General features: G+C 40.2%; 1 protein-coding gene across 1 annotated transcript; it reads right to left on the reverse strand.

Moving 5' to 3' along the window:
* Nucleotides 1-13,918: 13,918 nt before the first annotated feature.
* Nucleotides 13,919-14,854, reverse strand: LOC124290906 (ankyrin repeat domain-containing protein 50-like; the record flags this gene model as incomplete). Its single annotated transcript, XM_046727746.1, has 1 exon — nt 13,919-14,854. A coding segment is annotated over one exon (936 nt), but the record flags the coding sequence as incomplete, so codon positions are not given.
* Between the last annotated feature and the right edge of the window lie 6,343 nt (nt 14,855-21,197).

Genomic DNA, 21,197 nt, shown 5'->3' on the forward strand with positions numbered 1-21,197 from the left:
ATAGTTCCCCATGGATACCATAAGTTTTCAGTTTATAAACAATTCCTCTATGCCAGACCTTATCAAATGTTTAACTTATACCGCAGAAGAGTGCTCTATACTCTTTCCTTCGTCAAGAGTTTTGGCTATGAAATTAAACAAACAGGTTAATTTTGATTTGTTGTCGAATCTCCTGGCATGACAACTGATTGTAAATTTGTCAGTAAGTCGTTATCTCTTAGGCAGTTGAATACATATTTAAATACACATTACTCAAAGACTTTCCATCAACAAGATGTGGGTGCGACCGGACGGCAGTTTGAACATTCATGTACGCTATCTTTCTTGTGAATAGGTATTACCGATGCTTATTTCGTTGTATCCATACATGTTTACCTCAAACCATACACAAGTGACCAGATACACGCACTTATACGTGCATACACACGCAGATATTTATGAGTTCGCACATGCATACACTTATTTTATTGGTAATATGAAACATTTATAAACACGGAATATACACGTTCTGCACACACAATTTGCATGTATGCTTAGTTGTACACATACGGCACACATATTCCACACAATACAAGAATGTATGCGTAAACGCTTACTCCACACATTACAGGGCAAGTGTGCTATGCTACTTACGCTGCACATAATGTGTGTGTGCTATGTTCAAGCACATCATACATATACTACACACACGTACAATACTTATATGTATATGTTGCACAGATGCTACACAATGATTTATGCATGCATTCTATGCAATGTTAAGCAGCAAGCGCTTCAAGATTACACCTGGTTAGAGATGCAAACAAGCGTGTATTCGTGTGTGACATGAGAAAGTAAGCAAGCAAATTCATAGTATAAATACACATCAAGTCAGTACAAAGGGGCTCTTGGTAACATTGGGGCGGTGGGGTAGCCTAGTGGTTAAAGTGTTGGCTCGTCACGCCGAAGGCCCGGGTTCGATTCCCCACATGGGCACAATGTGTTAAGCCCATTTCTTGTGTCCCCCGCCGTGATATTGCTGGAATATTGCTAAAAGCGGCGTAAAACTAAACTCAGTCAGTCTTGGTAACATTGGAGGAAGCTCACACTTCACCTGTATGCACGATGTATTGTAAGTTTGTGTAGTCTGTCTGTAGTAGACATGACCGTAACATAGCACGTGGACACGCTCCTTGTGTCAATACAATGCAAAATATTCTATGTGCGTCTAAGCATTTGTACAGAGTGAAATATGAGAGACGATAAAACAAAGAATACGTTAATTGATAGAGATTAGGAGATATAAAGTAATAAGCAAAAAATATGCATATAAACACATTCATTCCTCATTTAAAAACAAACCATCATACTAAAACATTATAATATATACATTCACACAGATGGGTATATCGCATAAATGTTTGTCTTTTTACCAATTTTACCTAAGGAAAACGTAGCGATATTATCATTAAGAAATATGTTTACGTCAGTAGTATGGCTGTCATTTAAAAAGGGAGCAGTGGAGTTGAAAATGGGTTTAACGTCAGTAGTATGGATGTCATTTAAAAAGGGAGCAGTGGAGTTGAAAATGGGTTTAACGTCAGTAGTATGGCTGTCATTTAAAAAGGGAGCAGTGGAGTTGAAAATGGGTTTAACGTCAGTAGTATGGCTGTCATTTAATAAGGGAGCAGTGGAGTTGAAAATGGGTTTAACGTCAGTAGTATGGCTGTCATTTAAAAAGGGAGCAGTGGAGTTGAAAATGGGTTTAACGTCAGTAGTATGGCTGTCATTTAAAAAGGGAGCAGTGGAGTTGAAAATGGGTTTAACGTCAGTAGTATGGCTGTCATTTAAAAAGGGAGCAGTGGAGTTGAAAATGGGTTTAACGTCAGTAGTATGGCTGTCATTTAAAAAGGAAGCAGTGGAGTTGAAAATGGGTTTAACGTCAGTAGTATGGCTGTCATTTAAAAAGGGAGCAGTGGAGTTGAAAATGGGTTTAACGTCAGTAGTATGGATGTCATTTAAAAAGGGAGCAGTGGAGTTGAAAATGGGTTTAACGTCAGTAGTATGGCTGTCATTTAAAAAGGGAGCAGTAGAGTTGAAAATGGGTTTAACGTCAGTAGTATGGCTGTCATTTAAAAAGGAGCAGTGGAGTTGAAAATGGGTTTAACGTCAGTAGTATGGCTGTCATTTAATAAGGGAGCAGTGGAGTTGAAAATGGGTTTAACGTCAGTAGTATGGCTGTCATTTAAAAGGGAGCAGTGGAGTTGAAAATGGGTTTAACGTCAGTAGTATGGCTGTCATTTAAAAAAGGGAGCAGTGGATTTGAAAATGGGTTTAACGTCAGTAGTATGGCTGTCATTTAATAAGGGAGCAGTGGAGTTGAAAATGGGTTTAACGTCAGTAGTATGGATGTCATTTAAAAAGGGAGCAGTGGAGTTGAAAATGGGTTTAACGTCAGTAATATGGCTGTCATTTAAAAAGGGAGCAGTGGAGTTGAAAATGGGTTTAACGTCAGTAGTATGGCTGTCATTTAAAAAGGGAGCAGTGGAGTTGAAAATGGGTTTAACGTCAGTAGTATGGCTGTCATTTAATAAGGGAGCAGTGGAGTTGAAAATGGGTTTAACGTCAGTAGTATGGCTGTCATTTAAAAAGGGAGCAGTGGAGTTGAAAATGGGTTTAACGTCAGTAGTATGGATGTCATTTAAAAAGGGAGCAGTGGAGTTGAAAATGGGTTTAACGTCAGTAGTATGGCTGCCATTTAAAAAGGGAGCAGTGGAGTTGAAAATGGGTTTCATCTTCAACAGAATTGACAAAATCGTTGATTTGATGGGATTGGTGGATTACTATAGCGGCCCGTTTCTGCCTCAAGCTTCAAGGAACCACATCTTAAGGATGTTAATATACTTCTGGAGTAACGTGGAAGTTGTACATACGGCTCAGTATGTAATGCTAACTTGAAGAGTTTATCAGCTTTGGCATCGTAGCCAGTTTTGTTGGTCTATTTTAACGTCAGTAGTATGGCTGTCATTTAAAAAGGGAGCAGTGGAGTTGAAAATGGGTTTAACGTCAGTAGTATGGCTGCCATTTAAAAAGGGAGCAGTGGAGTTGAAAATGGGTTTCATCTTCAACAGAATTGACAAAATCGTTGATTTGATGGGATTGGTGGATTACTATAGCGGCCCGTTTCTGCCTCAAGCTTCAAGGAACCACATCTTAAGGATGTTAATATACTTCTGGAGTAACGTGGAAGTTGTACATACGGCTCAGTATGTAATGCTAACTTGAAGAGTTTATCAGCTTTGGCATCGTAGCCAGTTTTGTTGGTCTATCTCTATGAACTTGGAGATAACTTGGTTCGAGACCTAGGATGGTAACCTACAAGCCTGTGTGAGCATATCAGGGAATCTAGGGCGTTTAAAATCAGTCTGTATCTTCTTCTCCCAAGATTTTCCACGTTGGAGTGACCAGTTGTGTGTCTTATACACCAGTCTATCTTTCGACATACGTCGCAATCTACTCCACAGGCGTGGATTCTATGTACACTCTGAGCTGGGGATCTAATTTCCCATATTCCCACGTACAGCTAAACTACAGGGATATCTTGGCACTCCAAAAAAGATACGACAAGCCCTGTTCTGTACTGTATATACCTCCTGGTATTTACTTGTGCCCCATAAGCCTGAGCAATAAACAACACTGACTGGACTAAAGTGTCATACCATCTTGTAAAAAACGTTAAAATGCATATCTCCCAGGGAGTAGAATTTGTGAGTTAAAGGATAATACGAGGGAATTGCAATAATTTGATGGGTGAAAGATAAAGTCATCAGAAACATACATCCAAATTTTCAATTAAAAAAGTATGCATATTTATGTTTTAATCGCGAAAACAGTTTCTGTTATCTGAGCTTCGGCCATTATGCATATTCCGCTGGGACTCACGTGACCTTCCCGCTCGTGACGTCATATGTGCCTAGAGTCCGCCATATTGCCAAAGACCAAGCGCTACAGTAATACAAATCGTGTTGTTTCTGTCGTTTTTGTAAATGCTACGATGGTGTATTCCGTTGCCTGGTGATGCACGGAATCATCGAACAATGAAAAGAGCCACCATTTCTTCCGTTTTCTAAGTAAAAACACAGATTTGGGCAAGAAATATGTTCCGATCATTCCGAGTCAGGCGCACTTACTTTCAAGACCAGTTGGCATCGGGATGCACTCACACAGTCACACCTAAGAATATATTAAGATTCTTGGGAGGCATTTAGAAGTTGGTGAATATATAAGACTAGTATATATAATGTCCCCAAAAGTGAGTGAGTGAGTTTAGTTTTACGCCGCTTTTAGCAATAGTCCAGCAATAACACGGCGAAGGTTACCAGAAATGGGCTTCACACCTTGTACCCATATGAAAAGCACCTGCACTCTGTCAAATAATGATATCCTTCAACAAACCATACAACAACAACAACAACAACAACAACAACAACAATCAAGAAGAAGTCAAACGTTGTCATCCATATATACTCGTCTTATAAGAATATATTAAAGTACAATGAAAACGGCTATACACACCTTTAACCATCGAGAAGAAAACGTGCTTATTGTTTCGAATGTTATTATTAACAAATATTCCGTTAGCCGTGTCCTTTACAAGACGATTTGGTACAACAAAACGAATTCCGATGAACGTAAGGATAAAATGATACCTAATTGCATGGATTGTAAGATGTGAAAACGTGCTGACAGCGTAAAAAAGTTAGGATAAACAAAACTGTGAAAGGTATACGGATCTCCGAACAAAATATATACATAGTATCAATTACCAAAGTCTGTCTGTTCTTAATACAAAAGATATCCAAGCCATAACTTCTGTCGCAATTTTCATGAAACATGTGTTTTTCCTTACCATGAAGATTTACGGTGTCCGCCCGGGAAAGCCACATTTGAAAAATACCCATTGCCGCTAAAGCCATATTTCAAGTACAAACCTCGTTGCCGCCAAAGCCACACGAGTAAGGGAAGCATTACCGTTTTTTTCAAATAAGCGTCACCCATTGATCACAATGGCTTAACATTATATTGTTTTAGTGACTTGTCCTTTGTGTAGTTGACAAATCATGGGCGACTTCTATATTCTCGTTGAAGTTTTTAGTTAACATTAATCTTTTCATGTTTATTTTGTTCTTTAATCTTGTATTCTCTGCTTTTATTGTAGATTGTATTATCTTAATTCCTATGTATACATGTACATATGTTCTTCCTGTGACGTGTTACGCCTATGTCGTCACAACCAATTGTACTTTGGGCCACATGGCCAAAACAGCGAATAAATTAATTGAATTGAATCAAGTGGTGCCTCCGTTTCGATGGATTCTTCTTCATCTTCACTGGAAGTTTCTCTTGCATGAAAATCGGCTGGTATTGGTACAGTCTAACATCCAGATACAAAAAGACATCGGGAACATCTTTTATTGCTTCAGAATCCATGGTCACTGTCAAGTTGTCATATACAACCTAAGAGGAAGCCACCGGCAATAGGCACATTTGACGTCATGCCTATGCTCATTAACTGTCGGGTGTTTCCGTTATAGACTGAAATTCGAGGGCGTTTTGCACGTTTTAATTGCGATTTTATTAACTTTTTGTGAATTTTAATAACGGAAAGTGACTTTTAGGATGCTTTTTTTCCATATATCAAAAAATAAAATTACGTTACGCCCAAATGCTCTCGTAGCTGGTTTAGCAAGTTCTTTCACGGCATAACGTAGGTCAAAGTTACAGTGCAACCAAAATCCAAGGTAACGGTAGCCGTCGACGTAGTCCAGTGTTGTGTCGTAGCAGAAGAAAGTCCCGCTATGTTGACGCACGCCATTTTCTCTGAAATAATCAACATTTGTCTTCTGTGCGTTTACAGTCATTCTTTATTTGCGTGTCCACGTGCTGAGAGTGTCTAACAAAATCTGTAAGCTTTCTGCACCCGGACGTTACATCAGCGTATATATCGTCAGCCCATAAAAGTACGACAACATTGATGTCATCGATCTGAATTCCACAGTTGTTACCCTTGAGTTCATTTGCTAGACTGTTTATGTAGATTGCAAACAGAGTAGGAGAGAGCGTACAACCTTATTTCACGCCACCTTTAACAGGGAATATATCTGTTTCGTACTCGTTGACTTGGACACTGCAGAGGACGTCGTCATACAGAGAATTCACAGATTGAATAATATTCCCAGAGATACCATATTCCATAGGTTTGAACCAAAGTAAATCCCTGTTCACAGAGTCAAATGTTTTGTTAAAATCAATAAAACAAGCGAATGTAGATTTTTCATATTTCTTTCTGTATTAACAATGCTATATAAACTGTAAAAATGGTCTAGGCAAGACCGTCCTGTTGGAAATTCGTTTTCTTCATCAACAAAGCAAGGTTCTGTGACACATAGCCTCTGGTTTAGAACACCTGCATAGATCTTGGAGGGGATGGGCAGTATCGTTAGAGGACGATAGCTAAGTGGGTCACGTGGGTCAGAATCCTTCCCATCCTTGGGGATGGGTTTGATCCTGCCTTAGTCCAAACGCCAGGGATAGTACCAGTGACAAAGTTTTGACAGATGGTTCTGTACAATAATTTAGTACAAACTTCATTTTTCAACACAACAGTTGGTATATTATCGGGTCCAGTGGATTTACCAAATTGCCCTACATATGAAACGAATCCACCAAACAGCATTATCCGGCACCGTGGTTCTACTTTATATGGCGGGAGTTTGTGTTTACAGACCCGTGCCAGTATATATTACCTGACATAATTTCGATAAACTTACATGTTAATTTAGCGTAGCAAAAATAATTTTCATAAACATAAACACTACAGATATAACAAGTTCCACTAATGACATGGGCGGATCCAGGAATTTTGAAAGGGGGGGTTCAAGGGGTTCGAACAACAAACAAAATCTTCAAGGTGGCCTTCAGTCATTTTCAAAAGGGGGGTCGGGGTGGGGTGGGCGGATGGGTTTGGTTCGAACCCCCTGAATCCCCCCTCTGAATCCGCCAATGAATGATCTCTATTATATGTGGACATATGAAACAGATATAGTTTTTAATTTCCTGATCGACCTCATGATGTATGTTGTCGTATCCTGCTGCTTGATATCGATGCTCATGATGTCAACCACTAGTCCAGACTCTGTTGTTTTCAAACGTCCGTCGTATATGTCGACTTTCTGAATGTGGAGTTAAACAATAATCAACGAAACAAGCATGTTTCCCTTGTTTATATATTATTGTTGTATCACCGGAAGTGTGGTTCCCACCCTTCTCTGTATTCTCTACTGTCTACATGTACCGACGTGAGATCCCCCGGTATCTGTGATATATGTGTATATGCCACGAATTGAACCATCCAATCAACATCGTCCACCGCAATATAAAGATCAGAAAGACACGGAGGTCTTCAGAACTATAATATTAAATATCTGATGTTAAGGATACTTTACCAAACCACCAAGCAGCATTACCCGGCACCGTAGCTCTACGTTATATGGCGGGAGTTTGTGTTTGTACCACATCACGACTTTCCATTATGCAGAATTTATTCACCATATTTTTACATTCTGTTAGTTTTTGTACTGTAAAATAAGTAAAATGTTTCCATATATTCTCTGTTTGTTTTGTATATTCCTAATCTGGATTCCTAAACCTGGATGACACCCGGAGCTCGGCTCAATGCTTATTGTACGGGTGACGGGATTGGCTCGATACCTTGGTTGATGCAAGTCATCGTATCCTGCCTGTGCAGATCGTTGCTCTTGATATCTACCACTGGATTGTTTGCTCCAGACTTCAAAATTTCAGTTCCAAGTAAGGATACGATATATCGTTCTGTTCTGTTTGCTGATTGCTGAGCGACATTTTTATTGCTATTAGGAGGGTATTTGCGATGTAGGTACGCTGCAGTTTCAATAATTATGTTAATAATGAATTCGTTCATACGTGTATTATTCCTGACTCAGTACTGCAGCTTCTAAATGCCTCTCGAAGAAATTCTTGGAGACGTAGCCAACCATGAACAGACTTGCTTGACCACAATGTTCCGATCTGTATCCGAACGTCGGTATTAATGGCATACGTTTCCCGTCCATCCATCTTATCCATAACCACTACGACCTCTGAAGATCCGGTTAGATGGTCTTCAGCAGCAGTTGCTTGTAGTAAGAGGCGACTAAGGAGATCGGGTGGTCAGGCTCGCTGACTTGGCTGATGCATGACGCTGTATCATAATGTGTGCAGACCGATGCTCCTGATATAAATCACTGAATTGTCTGATCCAGACTCGATTATTTACAGACCGCTGTCATATAGCTGGAATATTGCTGAGTGCGGCGTTAAACAACAAGCAAAATAAAAATATATGAACATAGTCACTACACGGTCATGTATCTGAGAGCAGAAAAAACAACAACAATCTATAAGACCTCCAGAATCGGTTCCCAAACACCCCAAACGTTTTGCTACAGCGGGTATACAGGGTGTCGAGCGTTCAGTCACTGGGTTGTCTGGTCCTGGGTATTTTCAGGGGCCCGTGATGAGACTGGAATATGGCAGCTACAGCGATAAACAATAATTATTCCCTGTATTGAGTCCACCCGAAGCGATGTGTGTCGATGAAAGTAAGTGACCTGGGAGTCTTCTGCACGTGACCGGCTGCCTCCGGCGGATCTCAGACCTGGGCCTAGATTTTCGAAGCTTTCTTAGCGCTAAGATAGTAGTAAGTGCCATACATTAACATTAACTGACGACTATATTAGCACTAAGAGAACTTCGAAAATATAGGCCCTGTATTCTTTAGGTTGAACCTTTTGATAGAAAACAGCCCAGGTGGTAGCATTGTAGGTATACTCACTAGTACCATGATCACATACACCAGTCACTGCTGTACAGACCTGCTAGCTGCCAGGAATCAGATACCATGTGGACTTGTTTGTGTTTGTAGTTGAACACATTCCATATCAATACATCGACGAATAGTGCGTGCGTGTGTGTGTGTGTACCTTGACCTCCTTCCATTACATGGTGACCGACCTGTCTGACGACTGGACGTATCCGTAGGACCGATAAGGAGAAGCACTGACGGTGGACACCACTGGATTGAGTTCACTAGCGGATCTTGTTTTGGTTAGAGGAGGATTTTACAGACGGTTTTCTTGTTTTATCAATAAACACTCTGCTTAAGGAAAGAGACATAGCGGTGGAAAGAAATCGAAACCGGAGTTTTGTTGATATTCATGGAAATTGAATTCCGAATATGAATTTGTCATGTCTGCATGCATCGGGTGTGATTTGTAGAATAAACTACGGCAAACTATGTCTAAAAAGTGTGTGAAAACGGCCTTTGGTGGAACCACAACATTCAGTGACTACACAATGCCATTTAGAAAGTGGTCAGATGTAACATATGTTACATTTGGGATTACACTTTCTTAGTAAAGCACAGATTCTAGAACCTTTGTTGCCATGGCAATGGTTAGATGTTTTTTGCAAAGTAAACAACCAGTGTGCCTGCCTGCCTGTCCCTCTGTCAGTATCTCTATGTGTCTGTGTTTGACGCCCATCACGATGAAAACACAGATTTGATGAGATGAATAGTGTTGGGACAAAACTTGAAGACAGCAATTTATGGTCAAGCTTTAATCTATCAAAGGAAATGCTATCCGGACGTTATGGACGCCTACTGTTTCCACCATAGCTGCTCTATCTGGGCGAGTCAACTTGACATTGAAGGAAAACCCGAGGTGCTGCAGTCCTCAGACGTGTCCCACTATGGTGAAACAAACCAGCTCGGCATGGCGGGGACAAACCTGGAGACGTGGTTCAAACTACGATCACAGGCTTCTGGCCTCTCCAAAGAACGCTACTCTGCACTGTAAAGTGAGGCGCACCAGGCCCATGAGTCATCCGTTCCCCCAAAAGACAAAATATTATTTTGTTGAAGGAATACTGGAAGTTATGTCTATCCCTGCATCCTCCATTTTGAGCGACAGTTCCGTGAATCTGGAGATAGTGAGTGAGAGAGTGAGTGAGTGAGGTGTTGAGTGAGTGAGTTTAGTTTTACGCTGCACCCATCAATGTTGCAGCTTTATGGTGGTGGTCTGTAAATAATCGAGGCTGGAGCAGACAATCCAGTGATCAACATCATAAAAATCGATCTACGCAATTGGGAACCGATGACATGTGTCAAACAAGCCAGAGAGCCTGATCTGGTTTGTCGCATCTTACGGGGGGCGGTGGGGTAGCTTAATGGTTAAAGCGTTGGCTCGTCACGCCGAAGACCCGGGTTCGAATCCCCACATGGGCACAATGTTTGAATCCCATTTCTGGTGTCCCCCGCCGTGATGTTGCTGGAATATTGCTAAAAGCGGCGTAAAACCAAACTCAGTCAGTCAGTCAGTCACTCGCCTCTTACGACAAGCATGGGTTACTGAAGGTTCATTCTAACCCGGACTCCACGGGTCACGAGGTGTTATAGAAAGGTGGATAAGAAATCGACATGCACAGTAGTTATCTGTGAAATAAACTTTTGACACTTTGCTAAAGGTTAAATCATGGATTAAACAGTAAACTATGTGGGGTCAAATTTGGTTTAAATATCTAAGCTTATTGTAAGCATGGTTCCTAGGTTTCAGCATGTCATCGCATCTTGTGGATCCCATACCTGATATTGGCAGGTGTTGTTCATTTGTCAATGACTCGTTCCATGATTTGCAAAATGATTGATTGGTGCCATGAAAACCATTATTATGGTTACTCTTGTATCAAGTACATAAAGTTAGAATAAAGTGGCTGTCTGCCTAGACAAAGGTTGCCATGTTATTATTTATCCAGTTTTAAATGGATACAATTTCAAATTATAAATCTACGTTTAAGTAAAGTTGTGAATTTTTGTGATCCTTATCAAAGTGTGAGTAGTATAAATAAACAACCACACAAGATCAAGTATTAAAGACTACAATTTACTGTAACACACAGGTTTATGTCTATATTCGTATAAAGCTATAAAGTGGGTGTGGCAGCAGTAATGAGAAACATGCCCTACAAAATGTTTCTGTGCAATCTCGAATGTCAAGCATTACACTGCCGTATGATTTGAAACAGAAAGATGTGAGTTCTTGAATCCAGAATAGTGTTGGAAGCTGGCAGGAATTCTGTGTTCTCCGGGTACGTTGTCACTTGGTAAGAAAGGAAGATTAATGTTACATCGAATCGAACGTGAATCGGTGCAGCCAGTCTTCTGGAAACAGTCCCATCCCGAAACCTCGAGAACGATCGATTCTGTCATGTTTGCCAAGCGAGGTAACTACTCCTGTTAAAATCACGCCACTACCTTTCAGATTTCACAGCCTTTCATGTAATGATCCTGAGAAACTATACACATATTCCTATGAAATTTCACACTGAAATCCACGCTTCCTTCTACATGTTGATTTGTAACACTACATATCAAATTCAAATGTTATAAAAGCATATTCCAAACTGTGAAACGGATACAAAATAACCAAAGGAAATATGTATCCTCCAGAACGCAAATTGTGAAGGAATTCGCTAGCCCTGGTCTCGTTTCACACTGAATACAGAATCTTCTTAATTCATCAAACTTAATTGTCTTGTGAACGTTCAAACCCTTTTCACTATTTGCTGCAATGGTATTGAAAACATTTTAAACATACAACCAAAACTACAATTATCAACACATATCACTCTAGACTTGTCAACAAGCAAAAATTGATGCAGGATATTTTATAATGTGTATTGTGTAAGCTTGGTTTCATATGAACTATTCTACTTTTGTCGATACACAATCCGATGACGCCATTCCGCGACATCTGTAGACCAGGGGATTCATGCACTGTGTTCTGTCCTATGTTGGTATAGTGTTCCACACACTCTTCGATATAAGCCCCCAAGACACGACACTGTCCTATGTTGGTATAATGTAGTACACTCTTCAGTATACGCCCTCAGTACACGCCACTGTTCTGTCCTATGTTGGTATAGTGTTCCACACACTCTTCGATATAAGCCCCCAAGACACGACACTGTCCTATGTTGGTATAATGTACTACACTCTTCAGTATACGCCCTCAGTACACGCCACTGTTCTGTCCTATGTTGGTATAATGTAACACACTCTTCAGTATACGCCCTCAATACACGCCACTGTTCTGTCCTATGTTGGTATAATGTACCACACACTCTTCAGTATACGCCCTCAGTACACGCCACTGTTCTGTCCTATGTTGGTATAATGTACCACACACTTCAGTATACGCCCTCAATACACGTCACTGTTCTGTTCATGTTGGTATAATGTACCACACACATCACTATATGCCCTCAACACACGTCACTGTTCTGTCCTATGTTGGTATAATGTACCACACACTTCAGTATACGCCCTCAACACACGTCACTGTTCTGTCCTGTGTTGGTATTATGTACCACACTCTTCAGTATACGCTCTCAACAGACGTCACTGTTCTGTCCTGTGTTGGTATAATGTACCACACACTTCAGTATACGCCCTCAACACACGCCACTGTTCTGTCCTATGTTGGTATAATGTACCACACTCTTCAGTATACGCCCTCAATACACACCACTGTTCTGTCCTATGTTGGTATAATGTAACACACTCTTCAGTATACGCTCTCAACAGACGTCACTGTTCTGTCCTATGTTGGTATAATGTACCACACTCTTCAGTATACGCTCTCAACACACGCCACTGTTCTGGCCTATGTTGGTATAATGTATCACACTCAGAATCCGCCCTCGATACACGCCAGTGTCCTGTCCTGTGTTGGTAGAATGTACCACACACTTCAGTATGCGCCCTCAACACACGTCACTGTTCTGTCCTGAGTTGGTATAATGTACCACATACTTCAGTATACGCCCTCAATACACGTCACTGTTCTGTCCTATGTTGGTATAATGTACCACACACTTCAGTATACCCCCTCAATACACACCACTGTTCTGTCCTATGTTGGTATAATGTACCACACACTTCAGTATACGCCCTCAACATACAACACTGTTCTGTCCTATGTTGGTATAATGTACCACACACTTTAGTATACGCCCTCAACACACAACACTGTCCTGTCTTATGTTGGTATAATGTATCACACTCAGAATCCGCCCTCGATACACGCCAGTGTCCTGTCCTGTGTTGGTAGAATGTACCACACACTTCAGTATGCGCCCTCAACACACGTCACTGTTCTGTCCTGAGTTGGTATAATGTACCACACACTTCAGTATACGCCCTCAATACACGTCACTGTTCTGTCCTATGTTGGTATAATGTACCACACACTTCAGTATACCCCCTCAATACACGCCACTGTTCTGTCCTATGTTGGTATAATGTACCACACACTTCAGTATACGCCCTCAACACACAACACTGTCCTGTCTTATGTTGGTATAATGTACGACACACTTCAGTATACGCCCTCAATACACGCCACTGTCCTGTCCTATGTTGGTATAATGTACCACACACATCACTATATGCCCTCAACACACGTCACTGTCCGGTCCTGTGTTGGTATAATGTACCAAACACTTCAGTATGCGCCCTGAATACACGCCAGTGTTCTGTCCTGTGTTGGTATGAATTACCACACACTTCAGTATACGCCCTCAACACACGCCCCCGTTCTGTCCTGTGTTGGTATAATGTACCACACACTTCAGTATACGCCCTCAATACATTTCTGTCCCATGCTAGAATAATGTCCGAAAGTGAACCACATACATCTGCACACAATTTAATGTATGCAAATCTTTCTTGTCAGTGTTAAGAGAAAATGGAGAGCACAGCAGAATCTCAAATACTTTTGCGATGGTGGAAGTCGATGGAGGATCAACACTTAACATCTCTTGTTGTGTAAATGTCATCTGAAACAGATTTTCTCGCTCCTCTGTTCACGAGTAAGTGGTACACGTCTTCATGATTGAAACACGTAGCTAACATGGCTCGGGTCATCCCGTTCTGTCCCACACTTTTAATGTCCGCAATGTAATGTGAAAGGACATGCTTGACCATCTCTAACAGTCCCCCGATACAGGCCAAATGGAGGATGTTGTTACCATGGTGATCCAATAGCCCCACAGTACCGCCTTCACTCACAAGAAGGTCAAGGACATCTCTGTGTCCCCTCATTGCCGCCAACATCAGGGGCGTCCTCCCGTGCTCTCCCCTGCTGTTCACGTCCACTATGTTCTTAGAGACAACGAAATTGACAATCTTCACGTTTCTTCCAAAACTGGCAAGGTGAAGTATATTGTTACCGTCGTCATCCACTAGTGCCATAACGGCTCCTTTGTTGACAAGCAAATCAAACACCTCGTGATGTCCCTTCGTTGCAGCCAACATCAGCGGCGTCCGTCCACTCTGTTCTCTACTGTTGACGTCGATGATGTCGTGTGAGAGGATATCCTTCACTATCGTCATATGCTGCCCAATACAAGCCAGATGAAGGATGTTGTTGCCGTCACCATCCACTAGTGACACATCGCATCCTTTACTCAGAAGGAGATCAAAGACCTCTTTATGTCCATTCTTTGCTGCAACCATCAATGGTGTTCTCCCGCAATGCCCTCTACTGTTGAGGTACACGAAGTCCTTCTTAATGACATGCTTCACTATCTTCACATGCCCACCCATACAGGCCACGTGAAGGATGTTGTTACCGTCGTCATCTGGCAACGACACATCACATCCTTTACTGATCAGTAGGTCCAGCACGTCTCTGTGGCCCTTGTAGGCTGCCTTCTGTACAGGTGTTCTCCCGCGGTGCCTGCCGTTGATGTCAACTCGACCCTCAAACAGGAGTTGTCTCACCTTGTCGAATTTTCCCAGCCTGCAGGCATCATGGAGGGCAGTATCATCACGTGATGCATCTCGAGGAGAAGCCATTTTTGCTGTAATGGAATATGTTATTTTATTAACCGAAACTGATGTATGAGCAAGATCAAGTGATGTCTCCTTTGAGAAATCGCTACAACATCTGTTATCAGATCAATATCACGACTGGTGACCACGTACTGGGAATCGAACTATCGTCTGCGGTGTGATCACAGAAATCTTATATAAGATTTTAATAATTCTCAAGTGTTGGTTCAGATGCCTCGTTATTTGAACCGGCGTTCATTCTAAAATCTACAATGGTTCAAATGTGAAATTTCTTATACACAACCAGTAAGGACCAGGAGGTTTTCTTGAGTTTTGAATTGTCCAGGCAGGTTTATGGATAGTTCTGGAAATGACGGTCAGGTTCATATGTAAAAATAACTCTTAGTAATTTACTTTGATTGGTTATTTCCAATCAGACTCGCTCACAATATCCTTTTCCCGTTTGTAAAAAAACATCAGACAAGCGCTGAACTGAGGACTTTTGCTTTTCAGGATATTTTTCAAATTTGTGAATTTGCATTTAAAGACAAAATTTGGCGTTCTTTCACATGTAGTTAATTTTAATTAATTAATTTGTCTTTCTCACCGACATAGACAACCACTTACATGAATGTCTATGTTATACTGAACAGTACAGTGTTGTCTTAGGTGGAGGGAACGTGTCAATATATTGTATTACCATAGCAATGCCTTTATGATGTCGTTACGATGGTGCTGGTGCCATTCTGTTTGATCGACCGAAGCTCTGCCTGCATGAGATGACCTACACTATTGCAGGCAACACTCCAACACATCAAACTGCTATCACCATGCTAGACACTATCACCACCAAGACTGGGAGGATGATACCTCTTCTAGCCGCCTGACCCACGTTATGTCTTTTACAACTAAGTAATGCAAAAACAAGTGAAATACATACCAACTCAACCAGGATCCCCAAAACCTTCCACGGCCGGACTCCAAGACTTGGACTTAATGTTTCAGTCGCCAAACAGTTATACGTTCCTTTAGATCATGTAGTTCTGACATTCATCTGCAACCATTCGGTGCAGAATGTATTCAGAAAAGAACGGTCGAATGAGCGTGTGTGTCTAAGGTCACCCACTACCAATGTATGAACAGACGTATATTTGTTTACTGTAAACGGACTCAGGTTCACGCATTCAATAAGTGCACACACTGTCAAGAACAAACGCAGGATATAAACACGTACTTTTAAAGCACATGGCTCTTTAATGGTTCTGTCCAAAACTTGGCGAGTTAATTAACTCATATATAATACTTGAATGTCAGCAACAAGAGACAACAAACCGGGAGACATGATCAATTGAATTGCGAACTGTAGAGGCAGTGGAGTGGAAGTGTGTCTAATCCCTTGGGATGACTTCACCTGTAGGCTGTATTGTGACATTCCCAATGGTGGTTGCCATGGACACGACAAACACAATCCGTTAGCAAAACCCTCAGGGCCCGCTTCAAGACTTACAGCTCATGACGTAGCCTACCGTCTTTTCATTATTCCAATGAATATTGACCATCTTAGCAAGAACATGTTTGTGCACTCAATAAAAAATGAAAATAATCTAATCCTTGTGTAGCGTGTCCATAAATAAAATGCGTTTAAACTCGGGCTGTTTAATGTATGTGAAAACCTTTTCCCCTTATTTCATCATATCATTATGAGTGGGTGAGTGAATATGGTTTTAAGCCGCTTTTACTCCAGCAATATCACGACGGGGGGACACCACAAATGTTCTCCATATAGAGTACCTGTGTGCGGAATGGAACCCGGGCTTTCGGTGTGACGAGCTTCAACCACCGCCCATACATAATTACGAATCTCGTCCTTAGTATGTAATATGTTTTGGTTTGGTTGTTGTTTTACGCCGCACTCAGCAATATTCCAGCAATATAGCGGCGGTCTGTAAATAATCGAGTGTGGACCAGACAATCCAGAGATGAACAGCCTGAACATCGATCTACACAACTGGGTTGTGTCAACCAAGTAAGCGATCCTGATCACTCGATCCCGTCAGTCGCCTCTTACGACAAGCATGGGTTACTGAAGGTCAATTCTAACCCGGATCTTCACGGGTAATGTAATACATAGAACGATAAGGACAACATACATAGAGAAAACGCATGACACATTTTCAAAAATAAACTTTTTTTTATTCTTTATCACGACGTTTCAAGCAAGCTGACCAACCGATCCCGTTCACCTCATGAAGGAGAATTTTTTTTCTGATAAGGAATAAGAAATTGTTATCTACAAAAACGTGTCATGTATTCATGATTGTCAAACTTCTAAGTGCTTTTCAAAAACGTCATGTCCAGTGAGTGAGTGAGTTTAGTTTTACGCGGCTTTTAGCAATATGCCAGCAACATCACGGCGGTGGAACACCACAAATGGGCTTCACACATTGTACCCATGTGGGTAATCAACCGGTGTCTTCAGCGTGACGAGCGAACGCTTTAACCACTGGGCTACCCCACCGACCCCGTCATGTCGAGGGTATATAACACTGGCAAAGCGTTGCTGTACAGCTTATGTTGCACATGCTCTGTCACAACCTATATATAACCGTTTACACAGCTAGCTGTAGAACACTCAACAATGTGCTCCCATTATGCTGTCAGTGGTGCATTGATAAATCGATAGCGTTCATTGAGTCACGTATGCATATATCCGCGCCTTCTTGGTAACGTTAACGTCTCTCACCTAAGTTGAGCTAGTCTGACAAGCGGTAATATAAGCTGAGTGATGAGTAAGATTAAACACAGGGGTTCTGAGTAATTTGAATAAATATACTATTCATACTTTGCTAAGGATCAAATCATGGATTCAACAGAAAACTATGATGTGGGTCAAATTGGATTTAAATATCTACGCTTATTGTTAGTATGTATCCTAGGTTTCAGTTCAGATCCCATGCCTGCTATTGCCAGGTGTACTTGTCAGTGACTCGTTCCATGATTTGCAAAATGGTTGATTGGTGCCATGAAAACCATTTTTATGGCTACTCATGCATCAAGTGCATAAGGTTAGATTCAGTGGCTGTTTGCCTGAAGAGGGTTTACCATATTATTGTTTATCCAGTTTTAAATGGATACAATTTCAAATTATGAATCTACGTTTAAGTAAAGTTGTGAATTTTTGTGATCCTTAGCAAAGTGTGAGTAGTATACATGCTATTCTCAGTCGTGACTTACTTTCCATTATAAAACAAGCATGTGTTCAACATACACCGGTTGGCATTGGCAACGTTGTGTGTTGTCTCTATACCTGGCTGTTGGTACTGCGTTTGTTTGGGATACGTGACTGCTACTTAATCGGACCGTGACAATGTCACGTTACACGTCACCTTCCAGTACGATCATGAAGTAAACACCTTGTATAATGAACGGGAGTCTTACTAGAGAGTTATGTGACGGGTGACAGGGACGAACTACTACACAAACCCACTTGGTTGTTGACTAGTCATTACCACACGCATGTTGCTGTTTGTGCCAAAAGCTTGCATGACATCCCGAATCGTTACCATATGTAGCTGGCACTTCTACTTAAGGCATCATGACATGACATTCGCTGGAGTCTATACACATGAATAATGCACTGGACCGAATTCGTTCAACACAGATCACAACAATGAGTTAAAGAGACGAAACTTTATTGCAAGTGTAACAAGTGTAAACGGTAAACATCAAGACAACTGACTTAGTGAGTGAGTTTGGTTTTACGCCGCTTTTGATTTAAATAATATTTATTCATTATTAAATGAACGGATTGGTAAACAGGCTATAAGCCTATAAAAATACCTCTCCGAATACAATGCGATGGGAAACATTTTATATACATTCATCATTACAGACAAGAGAACACACCATTTGAGGAGTAACACACTTAATGAAAAAGACAGTAGTATAATTAATCAATTAGGTAAAAAATCGTTTTGTTAAGGTAAAATAGTCATGTACAGATTTTACAATATTTTCATTGATTTCGTCAGAATATGAGTAACTTCCACAGAGTACAGATTGAATATTAAAACCATTTATGTAATAGAAACACTTCGATCGAATTGTATTAAAATTTGGACAGATTAATAGAAAATGAATGGCATCTTCATAATGATGGCCACAAGTGCAAGTAGTCGTATTTTGAAGAAAACGGTCAAATTTATGTGCGTTTAAGTCACTACAGCCGAGTCTTAACTTACAATGAATTATTTGATTAAATCTATTACCAGTGTTTCTGAAGACATGATGTACGTTGGATGAGACAGTTCGATCAAAGTGTTTCTTGAACATGGCAACGGAATCTATGTTTCTTATATCATTATCTAACTTGTTCCACTCCATCACAGAGGAGGGTAAAAAAGATTTTTTATATGTTTCCGTACGACATAATGGTACTTGAAGCATATTACTAGATCTAGATCCATATGTGGATACAAAGGATATGTTTATTGGAATTAGATCTGATAAATACTTTGGAGTTTTATTATGGAACATTTTATGAAATACATACATTTGGTGATTTTTACGACGTTCCCTTAATGATGAAAAAACAGTTTCATGGTAGATTTTGGAATGGCTAACTCCTCTAACTGATCCACATATGGTTCTTAAAGCATCTAAGTGAAGTTTTTCTAACAATAACTCTTATGTTTGTGTACAGTTATTCCAAATATAATCCCAAAAGTCAAAAAGTGGTAAAACAAATGAACTATACAGGGTTTGGAGGGTTTTCCTCTGAAGGCGGTATTTCAGACTTCTTAAACAATTGATCACAGGACTGACTTTAGAAATAATATCATCTATATGTATATTCCAGTGGCCATCACTTTGTAAAGTCAGCACCAGATGTTTATGAGTGTCAACAGACTTTATCGGTATATCATTCATTATAAGATCTGGCATTGATGTTACTGTTTTCTTTCTAGAAAAAATGATAGATTCAGTTTTATTGGGATTAAAGTTTACTTTCCATGTCTGGGCCCATTTAGCTATTATTTCTAAATCATCGTTTAACATATTGGAAGATACCATAGGGTAATCAATTATCACAGATAAGGATGTATCATCGGCAAATAATTTAATATTACTCTGTATATCATCAACAATATCATTGATATAAACCAAAAAGAGTGAAGGTCCTAGGACTGATCCCTGAGGCACGCCAGCTTCAATTGATTTAACATTTGACTTATACCCATTTATTACTGTAAACTGTTTTCTATTACTTAGATAACTTTCAAACCATAATAAAAGAGATCCGCGAATTCCACTAGCCCATAACTTATGCAAAAGACCCTTGTGCCAAACCCTATCAAACGCTTTACTTATATCGCAGAATACAGCGCGTACCTCCTTGCCACTATCCATCGCCTTAGCTATGTAGTCATACAAATGAGTGAGCTGGTATGATGTAGAATCACCAGTCGTGAAACCTGACTGTAATGAAGTAATAGTTCCATTATCTAGAAAAAAAATTGACACATATTTAAAAACACACTTCTCAAATACTTTTGAAACACAACTAGTAAGTGAAACCGGTCGATAATTAGTATAATCATGAACATTATTTTTCTTATAAATTGGAACAACGGATGAACATTTCCATATATCTGGAAATTGAGAAGAGGACAAAGAAATATCAAACAATTTTCCACGTTAATATCAGATTATACATTAACATCATCAGAAGAACTGTTAACCGCTGCCATACTCACAAAGTAGTCATTAAAAATATTTGCTTTCTCAATATCATCTTCATAAACAACACCATTGTGTTCAATGTGTGGAAATATCTTAGCTTTATCTGTTTTCTTAAGATAATGTTTAACAATCCGCCACCAAGATTTACTACCATGTTCTGTATTGACAACATTATCAAGCTTTTCAACATACAATGACTTACTTTTACGTATCTCTGAGATAAGCTTATTTCGACTTTTTCTAAATTTATCCCAATCATTAGGCAAGTTACTACGTGTAGTCTTTCTATGAATTCTATTTTTCTTACGCATAAGTTTTCTTATAAATCCGTTCATCCACGGAGCATAATTTGGACGAATCACAACAGTTTTATTTGGAATATTTGATTTACATAAGTCTGTTAATGTATTAACAAATTTTGAAGCAATGGCATCAACATCATCATTTTGTGTAAGAAAATCCCAATTAACATCAGCCACATTTTGCCGAAAGGAATTCATATCAA

The sequence above is a fragment of the Haliotis rubra genome, unplaced genomic scaffold (assembly GCF_003918875.1).
Source record: "Haliotis rubra isolate DU_JTF1 unplaced genomic scaffold, ASM391887v1 Scf478, whole genome shotgun sequence".
Lineage (NCBI taxonomy): Eukaryota > Metazoa > Mollusca > Gastropoda > Lepetellida > Haliotidae > Haliotis > Haliotis rubra.